This window comes from Scylla paramamosain, chromosome 7, assembly GCF_035594125.1.
Source record: "Scylla paramamosain isolate STU-SP2022 chromosome 7, ASM3559412v1, whole genome shotgun sequence".
Taxonomy (NCBI): domain Eukaryota; kingdom Metazoa; phylum Arthropoda; class Malacostraca; order Decapoda; family Portunidae; genus Scylla; species Scylla paramamosain.
Genome location: NC_087157.1, coordinates 1710001 through 1730000, shown reverse-complemented (window position 1 = coordinate 1730000; position 20000 = coordinate 1710001). Strand labels below are relative to the sequence as shown.

Sequence of the window (20000 nt, the reverse complement as noted above, 5' to 3'; positions counted from 1 at the left end):
ACGCTTACTAAATTAAGGACTGACAGAGAGAGTCATTTAGTGGCTGGCGGATCACAAAACACAGCACGCAGCAATTATGGTCTTCAGTCCTCAGCACCAGACCAAACGTACAATGCCCCGAACTGCCAACATCCATCATTTTAAGGAGAGGTCTGCTGCAAGAGTTGAACTTGAAATGTTCCCTCGTACACACAAAAGAAAGCACATGGTTCACACGTTAATATTTTAAGTGTGGAAGAAATGGCACCATTATCATATTTGAAAGTCTGGGGCAAAACTTAACTCTTTTTTGTTTCCAGATTGCTTGGAAATTAAATTATAAAACAAATTCTTACATACTCGTATACTAATTCATAAAGATCCGAGGCGATTCCATTTTTATAACAATCAAGGCAAGTAGTTGTGAAAACGTATAGTCAGCATTTTAAAAACAAAAATGCAAAAATGTTAACTGTTGACTCTTCTTTTCTCTCTCTCTCTCTTTCAGCTTCGGAGCATCGTCAGCACAGGAGCCATCCGTGAATTTCCAGGTGTTAGGTCATCTCATTGACTACAGACCAAGACGGATCCGATTCCGAACTTCTTGTCATCACCACATTTGCTTAATACAAGACTACCTTCAAAAACAAGGAAAGAGTAAAGCACCTCCCATCCTTTCTCTCACCCTTCCAACCCCCAAAACCAGAAGCAGTGTCTCAGCAGGGAGCGAGGCTTTCCTGAGTGTTGCGGTCGTTAGGAGGTCTCGTCTGAAGGGCAGCCAAGCAAGGGTGTAGGTACCGTCAAGGCAAACTGTCTACCGTGGCCGGGCTTTGCAGAACGTGGACAAACATCCTCACGTGCGATCAATAGGAGGGAAAAGACGCTATATTTGTAAAGGCGTGAACAGTAATGGAGGGAGAGCGTGCGAGGCGGCAGCTGCTCGGTGGGTGGGGTGGAAGTGGGGGTAGAAGAAGCGGGCACAGTCGACTCTGCAATGTTATCAAGTGGGTGGCTCGCCCTCCACACTCCTAGATCAATAGGGCGGCTCGCTCCGGCTGTATCTTGGCGAACCTACTACTACCATTACTGTTACTACTACTGCTGCTGCTACTACTGTTACTACTACTGTTGTTGCTGCCACCAATGCTTTCACTGTTATTACTATTGTTATGAGTATTGTTATTGTTAGTCATTTTTACTATTATTATTATCATATGAAATAACAATAATAATAATAATAATAATAATAATAATAATAATAATAATAATAATAATAATAATAATCACTACTACTACTAATATCACCACTCCTACTACCATTATTACAATCAGCTCTGTCACCACCACGCACCACACGCCCATGCCACCCACCCACCCAGCGCCCTCACCCTCGCCACACACAGAGCCGTTTGAGACTGAATAAATAACTAGGCTTCTCTTCTCTGTAGCCGTCCCTTATCAAGGCGTGTGGGGCCCGAGGGATGGCCGGGCTGGAGACACTGGGGATAATGATGATGGGTGGAGGGAGCCAGCCACTACCATCGGGTCTGTCAGGTCCTTATCGGGTTTTCTGAGGTTCCTTCCGTGCGCCCGCTCCACCACGAGGAGAGGCGGCGAGGGCGGCGAGCGGCAGTGTCTCCTCCGGGATTACGTGTTATCGCGGACTAATTAACAGAGGACATAATGCTGCAATAACTCGGCGTGGGAGGAGAGAGAGAGAGAGAAGAGAGAGAGAGAGAGAGAGAGAGAGAGAGAGAGAGAGAGAGAGAGAGAGAGAGAGAGAGAGAGAGACGGACTCCTCACTTCACACTGCTGACTTGATTAGGTACCCTCGTTTGCTGATCCTTCTTTCTCTAACATTCATAATTTGTTGAGGCAATGCTCACTAATATGACGCCTTGATGACACCCTTATTATTGTTCAAACATTAAATGTAAAGGTGGAAAAGGAAAGCTCAGAGAACGTAGTATTTAGGTAAGAGAAGAAACACTACAAATTGAAATTCAAGACCTAAATATACTTAATAGTGGTATTTCTGGTAGGTGTAGTAAAATTATTGTTAGTATTATTATAAACATTATCATTAGTACTAGTACTGGCATCGGTATAAATCTTAGGAGCAGCAGCAGCAGCAGCAGTTAGAACGGTCAAGATGATGATTATAGCAATGTGTAATAATAGAAAAAAAATAACAACAACAACAGCAACAACACAAACAACAAAAGCAGCAGCAGCAGCAGCAGCAGCAGCAGCAGCAGCAGCAACAACAACAGCAGCAACAGCAGCAGCAGCAGCAACAACAGCAAAAACAACAACAATGAACAATGGGTAAGTAATAAGAGTATAAAAGTGTGATGGCACACGAGCAAAAAAGGACAATTCTTCTTTTACTAAAGATTAAGTTGAATAGCACTGTCATCCCACAAGTCTCGAAACCTTACAACATAATTTTCCTACAATGGTCGATCAGGCGAGGATCACCCACACACTGCAGCCAGCCTTGTATTTCATCATTGCCTTCGGGAACTTCGCGAGCCTTTACTTGCTCATATAAGCAACATGAAAACATTGCAGGAACTTGACACAAGTGCAAGTAATGAGAGATGAAGTGGTCAAGATAAGGAAATAATTCTTTGGAAAACCGTACTTGACTAACGGCAAGCAATGAAGACTGAAATGCCTCCTGTAAAGCCAAGCGAAATAAAGAGAGCACCAAGAGAATGAACAGGATTAAAACTACATGAAATAAGAGAATAATAAAATATAAAAATAAGTAAATAAAAAGTAAATAGATTAATAAATATAAACTTTCTTTTAAAACATTCGCGTCATATTATAGCAAGTTTTGAAAAGCTTGCTTAAAATATCTTTTATATTTGCCGACGATATTCTCATGATGAATGAATCTACATATACGAAATACAACTGGTGAATTAACAATTATACATAAAAAAAAAAAAAAAAAAAAAATATTATATATATATATATATATATATATATATATATATATATATATATATATATATATATATATATATATATATATATATATATATATATATATATATATATATATATAAAGGAGATATGTAAATGGGTATGAATAAACAAAGGTGAAGTTTAACGTCACATAATAGACCATGATATTAAAAAAAAAATTATACAGGATAGAAAATTAGTGCTTGTACACACACACACACACACACACACACACACACACACACACACACACACACACACACACACACACACACACACACACACACACACACACACACACACGGCTGCGTTTCTGTTGACTGTCACGAACCAGTTCATTGCCAAATGTACTGCTCTGGAGACGTCGGGTGAGGTGCTTTCCTGAAACTCCTGAATCAGGCAATCTTACTTATTACGATGATCGAAAACTTACGAATGCCAAGATGAAATGAGTGAGGCAGGTGGGGAGATATTATCTGACTGTATATTTCTGAAGAGACTGATTCATATAATTTAAATCGAGGCACCTCTAGTGGCCTGACAAGAGCAGACACATCTTGCGGTGAGCGCTGCGGCAGGTGAGGCAGTGCATTGTGTCCACCCACCATCGCTCCTGACCCTCAGTATGGATAACGTCTCCGCATATCAAGCAAGGAGCACAATACGTTTGGCTTGACTCCAGCAGGAAGTAAGTTATTTCTCAGGAAGTCCAACACGATCTATGGAGTGTTGGCTTCGCCTGCTGGCGGGATAAGGATCAGTCAGACCCACCGGCGACCAGTCAGTCTGGGGCACCACGGCAGGCTGTGTCGTGAGCTGCGCCTGGTCCTGCAGTATGGTAAGTAATTAGGCTTGGCGTGCTAAAAGCGTTTCAGCTGTCAGGCTGTCCAGGGGCGGGCTCCAGGCGGCCATTAACGCCTCCTATTGTTCATACGTGACCTTTTCCAGCCTGACCAGTCCGACCCGCCCCGTCGCGCGCCGCCACCGCCACTGCCACCGCCGCCGCCGCCGCCACCGTCACCACCACCACCACCACCGCCACCACCACCACCACCACTGCCACTCTCACCCTCCGTCTCCCTGCACGCCGTCTCCTAAATCAAGAAAGTGCGACAAAGAGAATTTTTTTTCCCAATGTCTGAATACCATTTACTACTGAAATGCTGACTGAAATTGACACTTCTCTTTTGTCTAACCAGGCGACTCTAATGTTCTCACATGAAGCACCTTAGGCTCAAAACATCGTCTTTCCTCACCATACGCGAACTGATGGAAACTTTGGCCATAGCTTGGACGATGCGAGGAAAATACTGAACAGGTCTAACAAAGGAAGCAAGTTTTCTATTCGTATCGTCCCAGTAATTACACGTTTTACAAATACGTAAGTAAGGAATGCTTGTTTGGATAAAAAAAAAACCTCGCTTGTTTTTAGGTATTGTAAAGATGGCAAATTAAAAAAAAAAAAAAAAATGCGGCTTTCCTGACCTCTGATCGTGATGCTTCCCTTGAACATAACTGCTGTAACAAAATACTAACTTTAAAGTTGCCGTACTCCAGCTCTAAAATATCTGATGTCCGATTACTTTCTTCCCTTCAACATCAGACGTCACACGGAAAGATGGATTTCTCCAGAACAAGCCAGCAGAGGCTTCCCACACACGTCTTGGACCAAGAGCTGCGCCAGACACGATATGAGAATATAACCCACTATAGCAAGCCATTCACGTCTCCACGATCATTCTAAGAACACGCTTTTTGGCTACCGAGCAGCACCCGGCGAGGACCATCGGAACATTCCCTACGCAGGCTGGATGGGAACGAAACAAATGACGTAGGTAAGATGAAGCTGTAAGGTTCAGGTGTTACAATTTTGATCATATGAAGAAAGTTGCCATTCTTTAGTAAGCTGAGTCAGAACGTGTTTTGAGGGTGATGTGAGGGAAAATGAAATAACTTAACTTTTATTTCCGCTTCGTGGCGTGGCACACAAGGCTTAGCCGCCAAGCAGGAACGAAAATTAACACTTTTTACGCACATGCTTTCATTTAATAGAAAACTGGTACTTAGCCAATTAAAAAAAAAAAGGGAAATAACTCTGTTCTTTGGCCTCAATGAAAACCATAAGAGACTTTTTTTCTTATCAACACTTTATCCAACAAACTCATCTCATGTCGTCATTGTGTACCTTTCCTTAACCCCACGCGTGTGTCAGCATGGGAACACGAAGTATCGCCTCAACATGAGCTTCTGAAACTCCGTGAAAACACAGATGACACAGAGGCAATAATTTTCCTTGGAACGAAACGTCACTAAATCAAATAGTGTCGGACGCAGGAAGCAAGAGCGGCATACCAGCAACTGAACCAAGGATGAGTGATACCTGGGACGTCCTCGTTGGTGCCTTGGAGAACCCGCGCCAGAAAATAATATTTGGATAACCAGTGTGGCTAGTGGCCGGCAAGGCTTCCGCCACATAGTAGAATGGGCTGTTTTTGCTTAAATATGAAGATTTTCCTTTTCAGTGTCACACACACACACACACACACACACACACACACACACACACACACACACACACACACACACATAATCACCTGTGTAAGAATAAATAAATAAATAAATACAAAATAAGCGTGCTGAGGCGAGGTGTGCGTCGTAGGCATGGATACGTAGCACTGCAGGGCTTCCGCCTGCTGCCTACTGGCTCATCTGAGGGTACATAGTACGTCAGGGGAAGTACCGCCATTACCACAGATTATAAAGGGCCTTGTTGAGATTTCCTGGTGGACGTTATGCTTCCCTCAGCCCACCGCAGGCAGTGTGATGGGAGGGACCAGACCAAGCCACACTGCTGAGTCCGTCCTCGCGGTGTGACGAGCTGCTTCATCTTATCCTCTTTCTATAGATTAGTACTTCACTCTTTACTCTCCTTCAAGTCCTGTTCTTCCTCTCATTCTCCCTTCTATCCTCCCTCTCCTCTTTCTTATTCCGTCTCCTTCCCCTTTCCCTTCTACTTTTTCATTTTCTTTACACCCCTGTTTTCTTTCTGGTTCACCACCTTTAACTTTACTTCACTACTCTATATTATCCTCTAACTCCTATACACAATGGGTAAATTTTCAATTTTGTTCTCAGGCATATACGTATACTACCATTCAAGGAGCTTTTTCTATATTCTCTGTACCTTTCACTCCTGCATCTAGCCTAACCAGATCTCACATTCCCCTCGCAAGCCTCCCGGGAGTCTGAAGGCAGATGGAGGTAAGGTTAACCCCAGTTCCGGGGGCTCCTGGTTCGACGTTACGCTCAGGTTAAAGGGGAAACACATCTTGCTGCTCCTCTACTAAGAAGGTGCAGCTGCAGCTACGTGAGAGGGCGAGCGTGGGGGCAGTAAGGAGAGAATGCCAGAGGAAAGCAGTGTAATGGAGAAAAGGAAATTACAAATGATAAAGTGGATTACTGTTGTAACAAAGTGAAGAAAGATGAGAGATGGAAGAGAAAAGACTCAGAGGAAAAAGCGTTACAATGAAAAAGGAACAGGAAGGAACAGGAGTAGTACGTATTCTGGTTTACAGGTTTATTTTGTGTTTTATTTGAGTCTTCTTTAGCAACCCTGGAACGACAATAAATGTATTCACGCCCTGAGTTACACCTTGCACTTCATATCCTTCATCACTGACAAGATAGTGAACAAGAGCTGACTCCTGATTCTGGATTCCAAACAGTACTTTGCATGGTTCTCCACTGCCAAGTATAGAAACGAGAGAGAGAGAGAGAGAGAGAGAGAGAGAGAGAGAGAGAGAGAGAGAGAGAGAGAGAGAGAGAGAGAGAGAGAGAGAGAGAGAGAGAGAGAGAGAGAGAGAGACAAGCAAATAACTGTGCTGAATTACTCGTATGGATTATAACTGATATTGTTAGATTTCCTCGCATTCATCAGTACAAACATGATATCAACGTTTATGAACACCGTTTACAAAAGGGTATACGGTGATGGCGTGATGACCAACACAGGAGGAGGGTGATGCGCGGTAAAAGATTCAGATGGGTATGAGAAAATGCACAATAAACAGGAGAAATAAACGATGATGTAGTGCTGAAGCGATATCAAGATGCAGTAAATGAGAACCACTGATAAAGGCAATAAAAGTACCCCACAAGAAACCATTTCAGTCATAATTCTGCGGTGAAGACTTCCACAATGCCCAAAAGAAATCCCTGAGCATCACAAAACAAGTCTAAAATAAAATAGATACGAAACTGAATGGAGAGAGATGGATCCGATTTTCACATTAATTCTAAAAAAAAAAAAAAAAAAAAACCAAGAAATTTCAAATAATAACAGCAGTGCAGCAAACGGTCAAGAAATTCCAATTTATTCTTATAATCACTGGTAAGATGCCTGGAAAATCACCTTCCCAGACTTTCGCAAGGATATGGACACACACATACACACACACACACACACACACACACACACACACACACACACACACACACACACACACACACACACACACACAGAAAGGAACAAAGAAATTCACTATGTATACAGAAACCTCGCAACATTTTCTCCCTCCCTAAAACGTCATCAGATACACGTACATGGCTCATCTACAGCAAAAAGCCACTGACCAGGAAGAGAGTAGCGACACACAGAGACACAACTGAGGGACGCTAGCGAGACTTACTGTACATGACTAATGGGGAAAAAAAAAAAAGTAATGTAGTCCTTGATTCACTGATTCATTTGACTTTCTCGGTGAATTTTGCTGCACCATTCATTATAATACACGAGAGAGAGAGAGAGAGAGAGAGAGAGAGAGAGAGAGAGAGAGAGAGAGAGAGAGAGAGAGAGAGAGAGAGAGAGAGAGAGAGAGAGAGAGAGAGAGAGAGAGAGAGAGAGAGAGAGAGAGAGAGAGAGAGAGAGAGTCGATTAAGGCCGTTCAAGGTCAGGAGAAAAGCATGACGAAGAAATGCAAATCAAAGTGAAGAAGGGAGAGAAAAAGGTATAAAAAAGAAGAAAAGAAGAAAAAAAAAAAAAACAGAACACCAAGTCTCTGGCAAAGACAAACTAAAGAAAAAGTAAGAAGCGGAAGAAAAGAAGAGTAACAGAAAGAGGACGAGAATAAAAAAAAAGAGGACGAGGAGAAAGAAGAAAAAAAAGAAAGAGGAAGAAGGAAGAGGAGAGAAAGGCAACCTAAGGGAGGAGGAGACACCTGACCCCAAGTAGGAGGCAAGGAGGAAGGAAGGAAGGAAGGAAGAGAAGGAGAGATGGAGGGAAGGAGGGGAAGCTTGGGGGAAGTGAAGGAAACTCACACCTCGATGGACGTGAAAGACGCGCCCGGAGGTAAGGGTAGAGAGAGAGAGAGAGAGAGAGAGAGAGAGAGAGAGAGAGAGAGAGAGAGAGAGAGAGAGAGAGAGAGAGAGAGAGAGAGAGAGAGAGAGAGAGAGAGAGAGAGAGAGAGAGAGAGAGAGAGAGAGAGAGAGAGAGAGAGAGATAGCGTCCTTCATATCAAACATACAGGCAAAGGGACGTATGAATAGAGGCCAAAGAACAGACGTATGGATGAAGACAAACACAAGGAACAGGAAAGAGAAAAAGGAGGAGAAGGCGGCGGCTGATGAGGGGTGAAGAGATGGATCAGACACGGGGAGACGGAAGATCTAGGAAGAAGAATGGGGACAAGAGGACGGTCACGAGAGAGAGAGAGAGAGAGAGAGAGAGAGAGAGAGAGAGAGAGAGAGAGAGAGAGAGAGAGAGAGAGAGAGAGAGAGAGAGAGAGAGAGAGAGAGAGAGAGAGAGAGAGAGAGAGAGAGAGAGAGAGAGAGAGACTACTCGTTAGCTCAATGGTGAGGTCCTTCCTTCTCACTATAGACTATATCCTGACTTCTATCCGCACTTCCACTACTTTCAAAGGCTCTAGTTGAAGTTACACGGGTTTTTAAGGCTGTTTTTATGGTTCTAGTGACAGATTAACAAGATATCTACATTATTAACTGGAGAAACACTCATGAGAATCTGACCAATCATTTCTGTGGCCTTGGAAAATTGTCGTGGTGAATCCGGACCAATAGCAGAGTGAGTTCGCGTCCTGCTCTGGTTGCTAAGGGTTGTCATTGATGGGTAGGCAGTTCCTCTCCTCCCTGAGCAAGAGGATGGAGTGTGGTGGGGGATAAAAGGTCTCAGTCTTGCCCATAGATCAGACTGCATGAACTCAAAAGTGTAAGAGGGCACAGCTGTTGATCCTGAGTCCACTATATGATTCTGAAGGCTGTAGGGGAATACATTACACTCATCCACACACACACACACACACACACACACACACCCTCGGCCCTCATGGAGAAATACTACAAGTCATTTTTGTCAATTTTTGTATTTTCCCTTCGATAAATGTGTCTCTACGTGGCGTGCACAGTGTTCTAGTTGCCTGCGTCCTGTCTCGGGTGTGGGTAGTCTAAAATGTTGCGCTTAACTTACGAGAATTAAGGAAACGAGACAGCTTTTCCATCTCCTTCTTCCCCCCAAAAGAGAAAAAAGTAGAAAAGAACTTAAGCATTTTGTTTTATGAATGTGACAATACTTCAGTAACACGAGACACAAGAAAACACGAGTGATGAGCATGAGTAACATTATACGAAAAAATAACAGTAAAATCTCTTAGTAATGCTTCTAATTTCGTAGTTCATCACATCCTTGATTTTATCCGGTTCCTTTCATGATATTTTGCACTAATCAGCTTGTCTCTTCGTTTCAGTTTTCTTCACTACCACTTTTCCCCTTCACACTTCCTCCTCCTAGTCCATATCCCTCTCCTCCTCCTCCTCCTCCTTCTCCTCCTCCTCCTCCTCCTCCTCCTCCTCTTCCTCCTTCTCTATTGTTTCCTAAAGATTTGTGGAAGAAGTGGTTTCCTATCGACTGGAATTGAAGTTAACTTGGAAAAAGAAGTGGAGAGAGAGAGAGAGAGAGAGAGAGAGAGAGAGAGAGAGAGAGAGAGAGAGAGAGAGAGAGAGAGAGAGAGAGAGAGAGAGAGAGAGAGAGAGAGAGAGAGAGAGAGAGAGAGAGAGAGAGAGAGAGAGAGAGAGAGAGAGAGAGAGAGAGAGTGAGGGAAGAAGGTAAAAAAAAAAAAAAAAAAAAAAGGCCGAAGGGTGAAGCAGGAAAAAGAGCAATTTTCCCTCCTTATTTTAATGCTTGAGGTGTTTCGGGAGGAGGAAGGAAAGAAGCAAAAAGGAAAGGGTTACTACTCTGGAAAAGGAGGGGGAAAAAAAGGGTAATTGCAGAGGGAGGAGGATATTTGGTGAGGGGAAAGAGGGAAATAAAAAAAAAAAAAATTCTCCCCCCCCAAAAAAAAAGAAGAAAAAAAAAGAAAGTAATGTAATAGTCATGATACAAATCTCATTCCAACTTAACTTGCTTCTTGTCCTTAATAAATTGATAGGATCTTCTTCACTTCACCTTTAATTCCTCTATGTGGTGATTTTTATTTGTTTATTTTCTTCTCTCTTTACATACAACATATCCTCTAATCACCTCTCTCCGTCTCCATCTCTCTCCGTCTCCGTCTCTCTCTCTCTCTCTCTCTCTCTCTCTCTCTCTCTCTCTCTTAGCAAGTTGCGTAATGTGTGTGGTCATCCGCAACATTTTTGTATTCAAGTGAGGTTTGAGGATAAGAAGCCGACAAAAAGGGAAGGGGCAAGAGAGAGAGAGAGAGAGAGAGAGAGAGAGAGAGAGAGAGAGAGAGAGAGAGAGAGAGAGAGAGAGAGAGAGAGAGAGAGAGAGAGAGAGAGAGAGAGAGAGAGAGAGAGAGAGAGAGAGAGAGAGAGAGAGAGAGAGAGAGAGAGAGAGAGAGAGAGAGAGAGAGAGCAAATAACTGTGACATCATTACTTCATGACTGAAAGGAATTTTACAATGAGAGCAAAGCATATGAAAAAAAAAAAAAAAAAAAACCCAGCAACAAATATAAATAGTGGAGTTCTCATCAAAGTGGTAATATGAAAATTATGGGAGAATGTGCGCTTAGGAAGGCTTGACCCAAGAAAATAATGAATGAATTAAAGAAGAGAGTAAATGGAGATGGAGGAGGAGGAAGAGCAAGATCAGAAGTAATGTGGAAGATGAAGGGCAGAGTTAGGAGGAGGAGGAGGAGGAGGAGGAGGAGGAGGAAGAGGAGGAGGAGGAGGAGGAGGAGAAGAAAATAACAAAAAAAGAAAAAAGAAAAAGAAAAATATAAGATAAAAGAACGAGGATGAGGGTGAGGGTGAGGAGGAGGATAAGGACGAGGAGGAGTAAAAGAAGACGTTCCTTAAGATCTAAATCGACGTTTCAGACACTAACTCTAACCTGAACCTCAAACTTTCAATGGGCGAGTGAGGCAAAATTCTTGTTTTCGCTGACCAACGAGTGAAGCGGCCAGACACATGATGGCCCTAATGAGCAACGGGTCTCGGTGGCTCCTGGCGGCTCTTTTTTATGGTCCTGCTGGGGTTTGGTGGATCTTCGCTTCTCCTTTAGAAGCTCTGGTGCTCGTTCCTCAGCCTTCTGCTGGATCTCACTGTTCACTTAGGCTGCTTTTCGTCTTTAGATTAGGCTGCATCATGATCATCAGCTTCAGTCCCGCGGCCCGGCCTAGAGAGATCTCTTATTGCATGAAATTAACACGCATCTTCATAATTTTCTGTGTTTATTTCGATATCTGGTAAAATATCAGAAAGTGGCTCGAAGTCTGATGGTAACATATTCGTGTGTCAAATAAGTGTCATCCAGAGAACGTGTCTACGAGAGGTCTTGCCGTCCAGTGTGGTCGCAGCGAGCCACAGAACGGATTGAAGATCCTCCAGCTGTCTTAAACTTCTGCAAATAAATAGGAGCCACTTACAATAAAAGCGTGAAGCGTGCCACACTCTGGGCTGGAAGCGACCCCCAATACCGGGCCTTGGCATATAAGTAAGGTCGTTAGTTTTCTCTCCCCGCCGCCTTTAGTGTTCCCAAGCATTGGTGACCGATACCTATTTAAGGGTGGGGGAACTTGAGGACGAGCAGGCACCGATAGATATCACGGCTGTAAGCCATTACGATGTGCAACACAATTTGTCTTCTAGCTTACATCAAACTACGGGAATATTGCTGAACTTATTTTGAAGTATAAAAGATAGTCTCTTCTTCACTTGGAAACGACATCTTTCCGTCCTTCTTGTTCTTTAATGCATATTTGAATGACTTTGTACGAACTTAGTTTACGAAGATTGTAATTAGCTCTGGGAAAATATGAAGAGGCGGATAATTTTTTGTTACGTAAATTGTTAAGATCTTTCTTGAGCTGCGGGTTTACCATTCCTTTGGAAACCACCAGCTATTATTGTAAATCTTTGTCCTCCACACCTTGACAAGAATCGGAACACTTTCCCGTCACCCGCAGGAGTTGACTCAAACTCTTTAGGCATTCGATCCTGAGTTCCTGTGTGTGTGTGTGTGTGTGTGTGTGTGTGTGTGTGTGTGTGTGTGTGTGTGTGTGTGTGTGTATCTCTCTCTGTCTCTCTCTCTCTCTCTCTCTCTCTCTCTCTCTCTCTCTCTCTCTCTCTCTCTCTCTCTCTCTCTCCCTCGTGGCCCGCCATGCATCATTGCCCGCACCATACCAAGAGGATGCGTTGGCTTGGCAACAACTGTCGTCCTGGAATATCTTTCGCAAAATAAAACTGGCCGTTCGGAAGCTCAAGCGTGAAGGTCAACAGGCCACTCGGAGTTGAAACTCGCCCCCACTTCTCCAGCGCCGCCCACCTAGATTTCCACTCGTCTCTAATTAGTAACTCCACCTGCCAGCCTTCGCTCCACCAGAGCAGAAGGTGGCACCTGGTGCATCACGCTGTGAGCTCACGCGTGTCGGGCAGCACTAAGCAACTTGAGGGCCGCAATCTGTGAGTCTCCGTGCAAACGAATGAACTGCAAACATAAGTCAAGGATATGCAGCAGTCGCAAGATTCTTTAAGAATGCTAACACATCTTGGATATCCATAGTATTTATTGTTGCCGCTGCTTCAGGAATGGGAGACAGTGAAATGCTTTAACATTCGCCCACATTACGCTCCTCCACTAGCATTTTCGTCATTTTCCTTCAGTGAAACACACCATACAAGTCAGTGCTCAAGCCTTGACTCGAGAAGATGGAGGCGAGGCTTCTCTTCTGCGCCAGGGAATTTCTTGGGCCAACAGAAGCAATGCCAGTCGTTTGGGCAGGCACAGGAGCGGATTGCCTTCACGGATTTCACAAGATCAACAGGACTCCTCCGAATGCAGTGTGCAAGTGCAAGACTGAGCGTCGGAAATTTTTCATCATTAACTTTGCGTTGAGAGAAAAAGCAAGTCAAACAGTGACTTGGGTCGAACCAGATAAAGTAAAGGAGACGTGCTGACCCGCACCCTTTGGATTCTGTCAAGTCACCAAATGGAGAAAATTCGTCGCAGTTAAAAATATGAAATATATTTAGAGTTTAACCGTTACCATCGTCTCTCTGGCTACCGCAGCCCCAGTCACAGGCTGGCTACTGCGACCGCCGGGGATGTATGGAGAATAGGATAATATGGAATTCTGGTACCTTGTAAAAGAGAGGGAGAGAGAAAAAAAAAAACATTTTCATTCCGATCCGCCAGGAGCACAAAATCGTATTCAGGTTCACCATAGCCTTCGAAAAGTTTAATTTAGCTTTATCATATTGTGAAATGTTATTATAACATTTTTATGAGAGGCTGGAGGGAAGAAGTGAAAGGAAAAGAGGGAGGGAGGGAGGGAGGGGGGAGGGAGGGAGGGGAGGGAGGGAGGGAGGTAGGATGGTGAGCAGAAAAGAAGGGAGGAACGGTGAAATTAAATGGACGCAGGGCAGTGAAGAAAAGGGAGTTTTATTCAGCTGTATACTGAGGCTGCGACCAGATACTTTGTGATATATATATATATTATATATATATATATATATATATATATATATATATATATATATATAAATATATTATATATATATATATATATATATATATATATATATATATAACGGACATCTTCATCCTACTATCACTGGCACTTAGTCACGTCGGCCTGAGCCTACATTAACACACTCAAGGAAGAAAAAAAGTTTCTAGAGAAGAAAGTCCTTCAGAAAGTCAAGGGAGAAAGACAGTAGTGGGGAGAAAAGAACGCAGGTAAAAATTTGTGACCGTGGCTGGTCAACAGGAATACAGAGACAGAGTAAACGAAGAGAACAGAAAAAAGGGAGGAACACATATGAATGAAGGAATAAAAAGCTGAAAAGATGAAACCAAACCACAAAACGAAAAGGAGATGCAAAGGAGGAGGAGGAGGAGGAGGAGGAGGAGGAGGAGGAGGAGGAGGAGGAGGAGGAGGAGGAGGAGGAGGAGAAAGAAAAGTGAAGATGACGAAGAACGAGAAAAAAAAAAATGAAAATGACGGCGGGTGTAGTTGCTCCTTTCCCTGATGGTACTGGCTGTGGCGATAGTGGCGGTAGTGAAGATGGCGGTGGTGAAGATGGCAGTGGTACGTAGTAAAGGAGAAGAGACGGAAACATGGCAATGACTTCTTCCCCCCCTCCCTCCCTTCTTCCCTTCTTCCCTTCTTCCCTCCCAAATACAAGACTCCCAACCCCACATCTGCTGGCTTGGCTTCCTCTACATTAGCGGTACTCACGTTTATGACGACTCTCTCGCAGAAGTCGTGGTCGTGGGGAATGGGCTCGAAATTTCCCGTTCCTGTGTAGTTGGTCTGAGTGTTGGGGCCGTCGTCATCTTGGCTACTGAGTTTGGGTAGTGACCTGCAACACAAAGACGAGGAGGTTAGGGTGTGCTGCTCAGACTCTCTCTCCTCTCTCTCTCTCTCTCTCTCTCTCTCTCTCTCTCTCTCTCTCTCACTCGCTCTTATGTTTTAATAAAGTAACATTTAAACAGAAAAAAAGTAAAACAGAATTCCTGAGTAACTAAAGACGTCGGGAAAAAGAAAAGTGGTGAAGTCTGAGAGAGAGAGGAGAGAGGAGAGGAGAGAGAGAGAGAGAGAGAGAGAGAGAGAGAGAGAGAGAGAGAGAGAGAGAGAGAGAGAGAGGAGAGGAGAGAGAGAGAGGAGAGAGAGAGAGAGAGAGAGAGACAGCAATAAAGGAAACAAACAATAAAAAAAAATATAATAGAGAAATAAAAGACACATAAAACATAAAAGGAGGAACCAAACAACTTGTAATAACTAGGACAAGTAGATAAATTAATAGAGAAATGGACAAATAAAGAAATACACCAATAAAATCAACATCAGTATACCAACACTCCATACGGGGCAACCAATGAAAGACCACGCCATCACCAGGTCACCACCACCATCACCACCACCATCACCACCACTTCACAGCATCACCAAGGAAAAACAACCACTTAAAATACAGAAAAGTTAAATCATCGGAATTAGAAGATAACGATCCTCAGCAAACGACCTCCTGACGCAGCGCTATCGTGAAAAGAAGTGCTGACGTCACGCGGCCCAAACATATCACGTCGCACGAGGGTGAGTCTGGCTCGGAGGTGAGGCGAGATGAGGTGAAGCGAGATGAGGTGAGGTGAGCCGCTAAGAGGACTGAAACCCGTGCTGCCTCCATGTTCTTCTAACATTCTTCTGTCTTTCCCTCTCTTTCTGCCACATACACACACAATTCATGCCATACTTTCTCTCCTTCACGCCAGCAATATTCGTGGTACCTTCAGAAGTCAGGACAAACACAGGAGCAGCTCAGCGTCAGCGACTGCAGCAATCATACGGTTCCCTAGAGCAGAAAAACGTTATACAAGGATGATTAATCTCATTACAACATCAATTGAGGCGGGCGGAATAGTAGCGCGTAATTTTCTCCTCGTGTATTTCTTGGTGGCATCTCTGGGACACACGGCCAGCGCAAACTTTCGAGGCAGTTGTGTCGTCGAAAATGAGCCTTTCTTTTGGGGTGATAACCTACCTATGGGTACGGAAACTGCGAGATTAGATTCAATACGTAACACAATAAATGGCACATTGCTGAATAAGTCACGTGATTGGTGTTTGTCCGGTAGCGGGCGTGATGGGAAATGGAAATCTGGTTAATACGATGAAAGGAGGTCAGCAACAATGTGTCTGTAGTACATGTGAAGCTGGCAGTGGTGCCGGTGAGTGGGCTGGTCACACTTTTGATCAACTCTTACATAAGATGACCGAAGAATGATTTTGTGCAAGATGCGAATAGAACGTTCTGATGCACTGGTTCTTGTGTGTGTGTGTGTGTGTGTGTGTGTGTGTGTGTGTGTGTGTGTGTGTGTGTGAGAAAGGTGATGAAGACGTGCACTGAGCCAACATTCCTTTGGCTCGTCAACACTCAGAGAGAAGCAGCAGCAGCAGCGGTGGCGGCAGCGGCGGCGGCGGCGGCGGCAGCCGCACGGTGCAGACCCTCCCTCCTGGTCCCTGCCTTCCCTCCTTTCTTATGGCAGTAACTCACCCTTTCACCCGTTTTCACTGCCAGCTCACGTCCCATCTTCTCCTATTCCTTGTAAACCAAACCTTTCTCTTCTTTTTATCGTTCTTCCCCTGCTCCTCTTACGATACAGCGATATCAGCACAGCAACGGCCCTAGGAAGCCCTGCCACCAGCTTAGCCTCCGTCAGCACTGCAGTGGTTACAAAGGTTCCTTAAGAGTGTACGGCAGGAAAAGAAATACGTAATTGCTTGATCTATTTCGAGTCTATTTTTTCATGTTAATATATATTTGCTGTCACTTTCATTCTCTCTCTCTCTCTCTCTCTCTCTCTCTCTCTCTCTCTCTCTCTCTCTCTCTCTCTCTCTCTCTCTCTCTCTCTCTCTCTCTCTGAATGTAGGGAATGCGTGCTTGATAATAAATAGAGAGTTCGGCGGCTTGAGACGATGCCAAGGGAAAAATGCAGAAGTGTGGAGAGGATGGATCGTATATCTGAAGGTCATCTTTGTTTTGCCGTCATTTGCTCCTTATTCACCTACATGACGTCACTCTGAGGGCACCTATGCTTAAGATTTCCTTGCTCGTCATTATATATAAAGTTATTTTCAACAGTTTCATCTTAGTTTTTATCTGGTAGGTTGTAATTCTTTTTCTTAAATTTATCTTTTTTTTTATATAATTTATTTTTTCCTGTTCATGTATTAGGAAATCTTTTATTCTATGTTTTTAGTTTCATTGAAGTTAGGTTAGGTTAGAAAAGTGTTTTTTGTATCTATCATGTTCGGCCTTTCGTTTGATATTAATGACCTGTCGTTTGCCTCACATGAAAGTGGATAAATTTCAACGATACTCTTTTGTCATAAATGCATCTTACGTCTTCCCTTTCCATCATAAATAATCTTGAACTACGGCAGCTTCTCTTAGTTACTTAATAACCTTTCTATAAATAGACTTGCACGCACACAAAATCCCAAACGCAATAATAAACCACAATGTGTTACCGACGGCTGTCAGCCACACACTCTGATCCTTGCAACGCACGCACGCACGCACGTACGCACGCACGCACACAAGCAAGCACACACACACAAAAAAAAGAAAAAAAAAAACACACAAAAATAAAAAAACAAACATGATTTATCCTGCTTTCATCACTATGACCACGTTAGTATGCACGTCAGCAGTGCCACCTCAAAACGCAGTGTTCATTACAATAGAGCCATTAAAAAGGCCCGAGTATTCTGTGCAAAAATGGATCACATTGATTGGACTGAGTGCTAAAAAAAGATTGTTGATGATCTGTATGTAGGTGAGGGAGGACCCTTGGTGTGTTGGTGCTGGGGGAGGAGGGCGAGGAGGAAGGGGTGGACAGGTGACGGGTGATGGTGTGTGTGTGTGTGTGTGTGTGTGTGTGTGTGTGTGTGTGTGTGTGTGTGTGTGTGTGTGTGTGTGTGTGTGTGTGTGTGTGTGTGTGTGAAGACAAATGAACTAGTGCTGCAGGACTCCTGTTTGAAGTACTGCAATAAACTACCATCGGAAATGTGTGCGTGTGTTTGGCGTTTTTCTCTCCCATTTTTCTCCGTGATAAATGACGGACAAGGCGTCGAAATGGCGGAACACGAAAGTAACAGATTCAGAGGACATGCTTCGATGTAATGCAGAAAACTTCCCCAAATGACATGACAAACAACCTCTGGGATGCGTGACAGATACAGAATGACTGCTATGTTTGGGGTAGGAATATAACACATGGGAGGTGTCTATAGGTCGCTTACTGACGTGTATAAATGATTTGAGCGGGAGTACAAGTCCCTCCCAGTGATGCCATGGTTTGTTAGGGGAGTATGGCGGGCAGTGTAAAACTCCCATAGACAGTGATGTGAGTTTACATTCAGGCCGCGCCATACATAGGAAGGGAAAAGTCTATCCGGCGCACATGAGTGAGTGAAGATGTCGAAAAAAAAATGTGACGATCAAAAGGGGTTACAAGTTACGGGCCAATAAACGCGTCGACAACACAACGGCAACAACAACAACAACATCAACAACACAAACAACAACAGCATAATCTTAAAGGGAAACATTGGCGGAAGGGAGAAAAAAGAGAGAAAAGAGAGAGAGAGTGAGAGAGAGAGAAAAAAAAAAACCTTTCAAAACAACTCCGACCATAAAACTAACAAACAGACAAAAAGTAGTGTCACAGGTTTTGGCGCGCACACACACACACACACACACACACACACACACACACACACACACACACACACACACACACACACACACACACTCACAGGAAGGAGGAGGACACGAGGGGCACCGACCTGCAGGCACTGCATTGATTGGTAAACCCCGCGCTGCCCACCACCACTTGCATGGGAGTGCCCGGAGGCGGCGGCGGCGGTGGCGGGGGTGATTCATGTCGGTGAGCATCGGTGGTGGTGGTGGTGGTGGTGGTGGTAGTGGTAGTGATCGGTATATTTTGATGATGGAAGCAAGCGAGTGAAGGGTAGGGAAAGAGACAGCCGCTGATTGGGTGTGCTATGAGAGACGTAATTCTGATTGGGCGTGGGCTATGAAGCGCCGTGGGTGATTGGACGTGGCTGTGAAGGGCATGACTTTGATTGGACGCGGCTATGGAAAGCGTGATTTTGATTGGGTGCGGATATGAGGGGCCGTGGTTGTGATTGGGAGTGGCTGCGGGACGTGACTGCCGGAAGGTGTGGTTACGTCACTGCCATAATAGAAAAAGGTGTTAGCCAGCAGCAGAAGGAAAAAAGAAAATATAACAATAGGAAAATCTTTTCCTTCCGAGCTGGGCGTGGAAACTGTTGTGTCAGAGAGAGAGAGAGAGAGAGAGAGAGAGAGAGAGAGAGGAGAGAGAGAGAGAGAGAGAGAGAGAGAGAGAGAGAGAGAGAGAGAGAGAGAGAGAGAGAGAGAGAGAGTGTGTGTAGGCGTGGTTGTGGGCCGTGGGTTGGTGACAGTTCCAGCCTCCCATCCATCATCCCCCACCGCCGCCCACCATCTAAACCCACCACCGGAACACAACCTCTCAGGCTCCAATATCTATATAAACTTTCGTAATTCCGTGTTACGTTCGGGATATTTGCTCCGGTATAAAGAATCTGCTGTGGCTTGATTAGCTGCTGTGGACCTCAAAGGGATGCTGTGAACCGCCTGCAGGGAACACGCGAGCGCCAAGTGTTAGGCTGTTTATCCAGTGTCGCGGTTGTAAACTGCGTGTAGGGAGCTGTTGACTGGATGGCGAGGCTTTGGTTTGTGGACTAGGCAAGGAAACTATGGACTTTGGTGACGGAGTGTGTAGTGGTGTGAGGGTAAGGGTTTTTGAGTTAATTGTGGAGGCTGTAGAGGGAGCGAGGTTTACGACACGAAAGTACAGCCCGTGAACTGACTGTGGAAGCTGTGTATTTAGAGAAAGAATTATATGCTTGAAAACAGTTTGCTAATGTAGTGTGACTTAAGAGTGAGTGGGAATACTAAGTGTCTGGAGAAGGTTGCCTAAGTGAGACGAGTGTAGAGTAAAAGGAAGTGCGGTAGAAAC

The 20000-nt window shown here is 44.3% G+C and overlaps 1 protein-coding gene across 4 annotated transcripts in view; it reads right to left on the bottom strand.

The window, feature by feature from the left end:
• The window catches only part of LOC135101885 (potassium voltage-gated channel protein Shaker-like), a 121918-nt gene that overhangs the window by 43593 nt on the left and 58325 nt on the right, over positions 1 to 20000 (bottom strand). For all 4 annotated transcript variants that reach the window (XR_010269426.1, XM_064006196.1, XM_064006195.1 and 1 more), the window contains exon 2: positions 14650 to 14773. Coding sequence is in view for 3 of the 4 variants with exons in the window: in XM_064006196.1 (XP_063862266.1) it covers positions 14650 to 14773 (124 nt within the window). In the remaining variant the exon portion in view is untranslated. The remainder of the gene's footprint in view (positions 1 to 14649; positions 14774 to 20000) is intronic.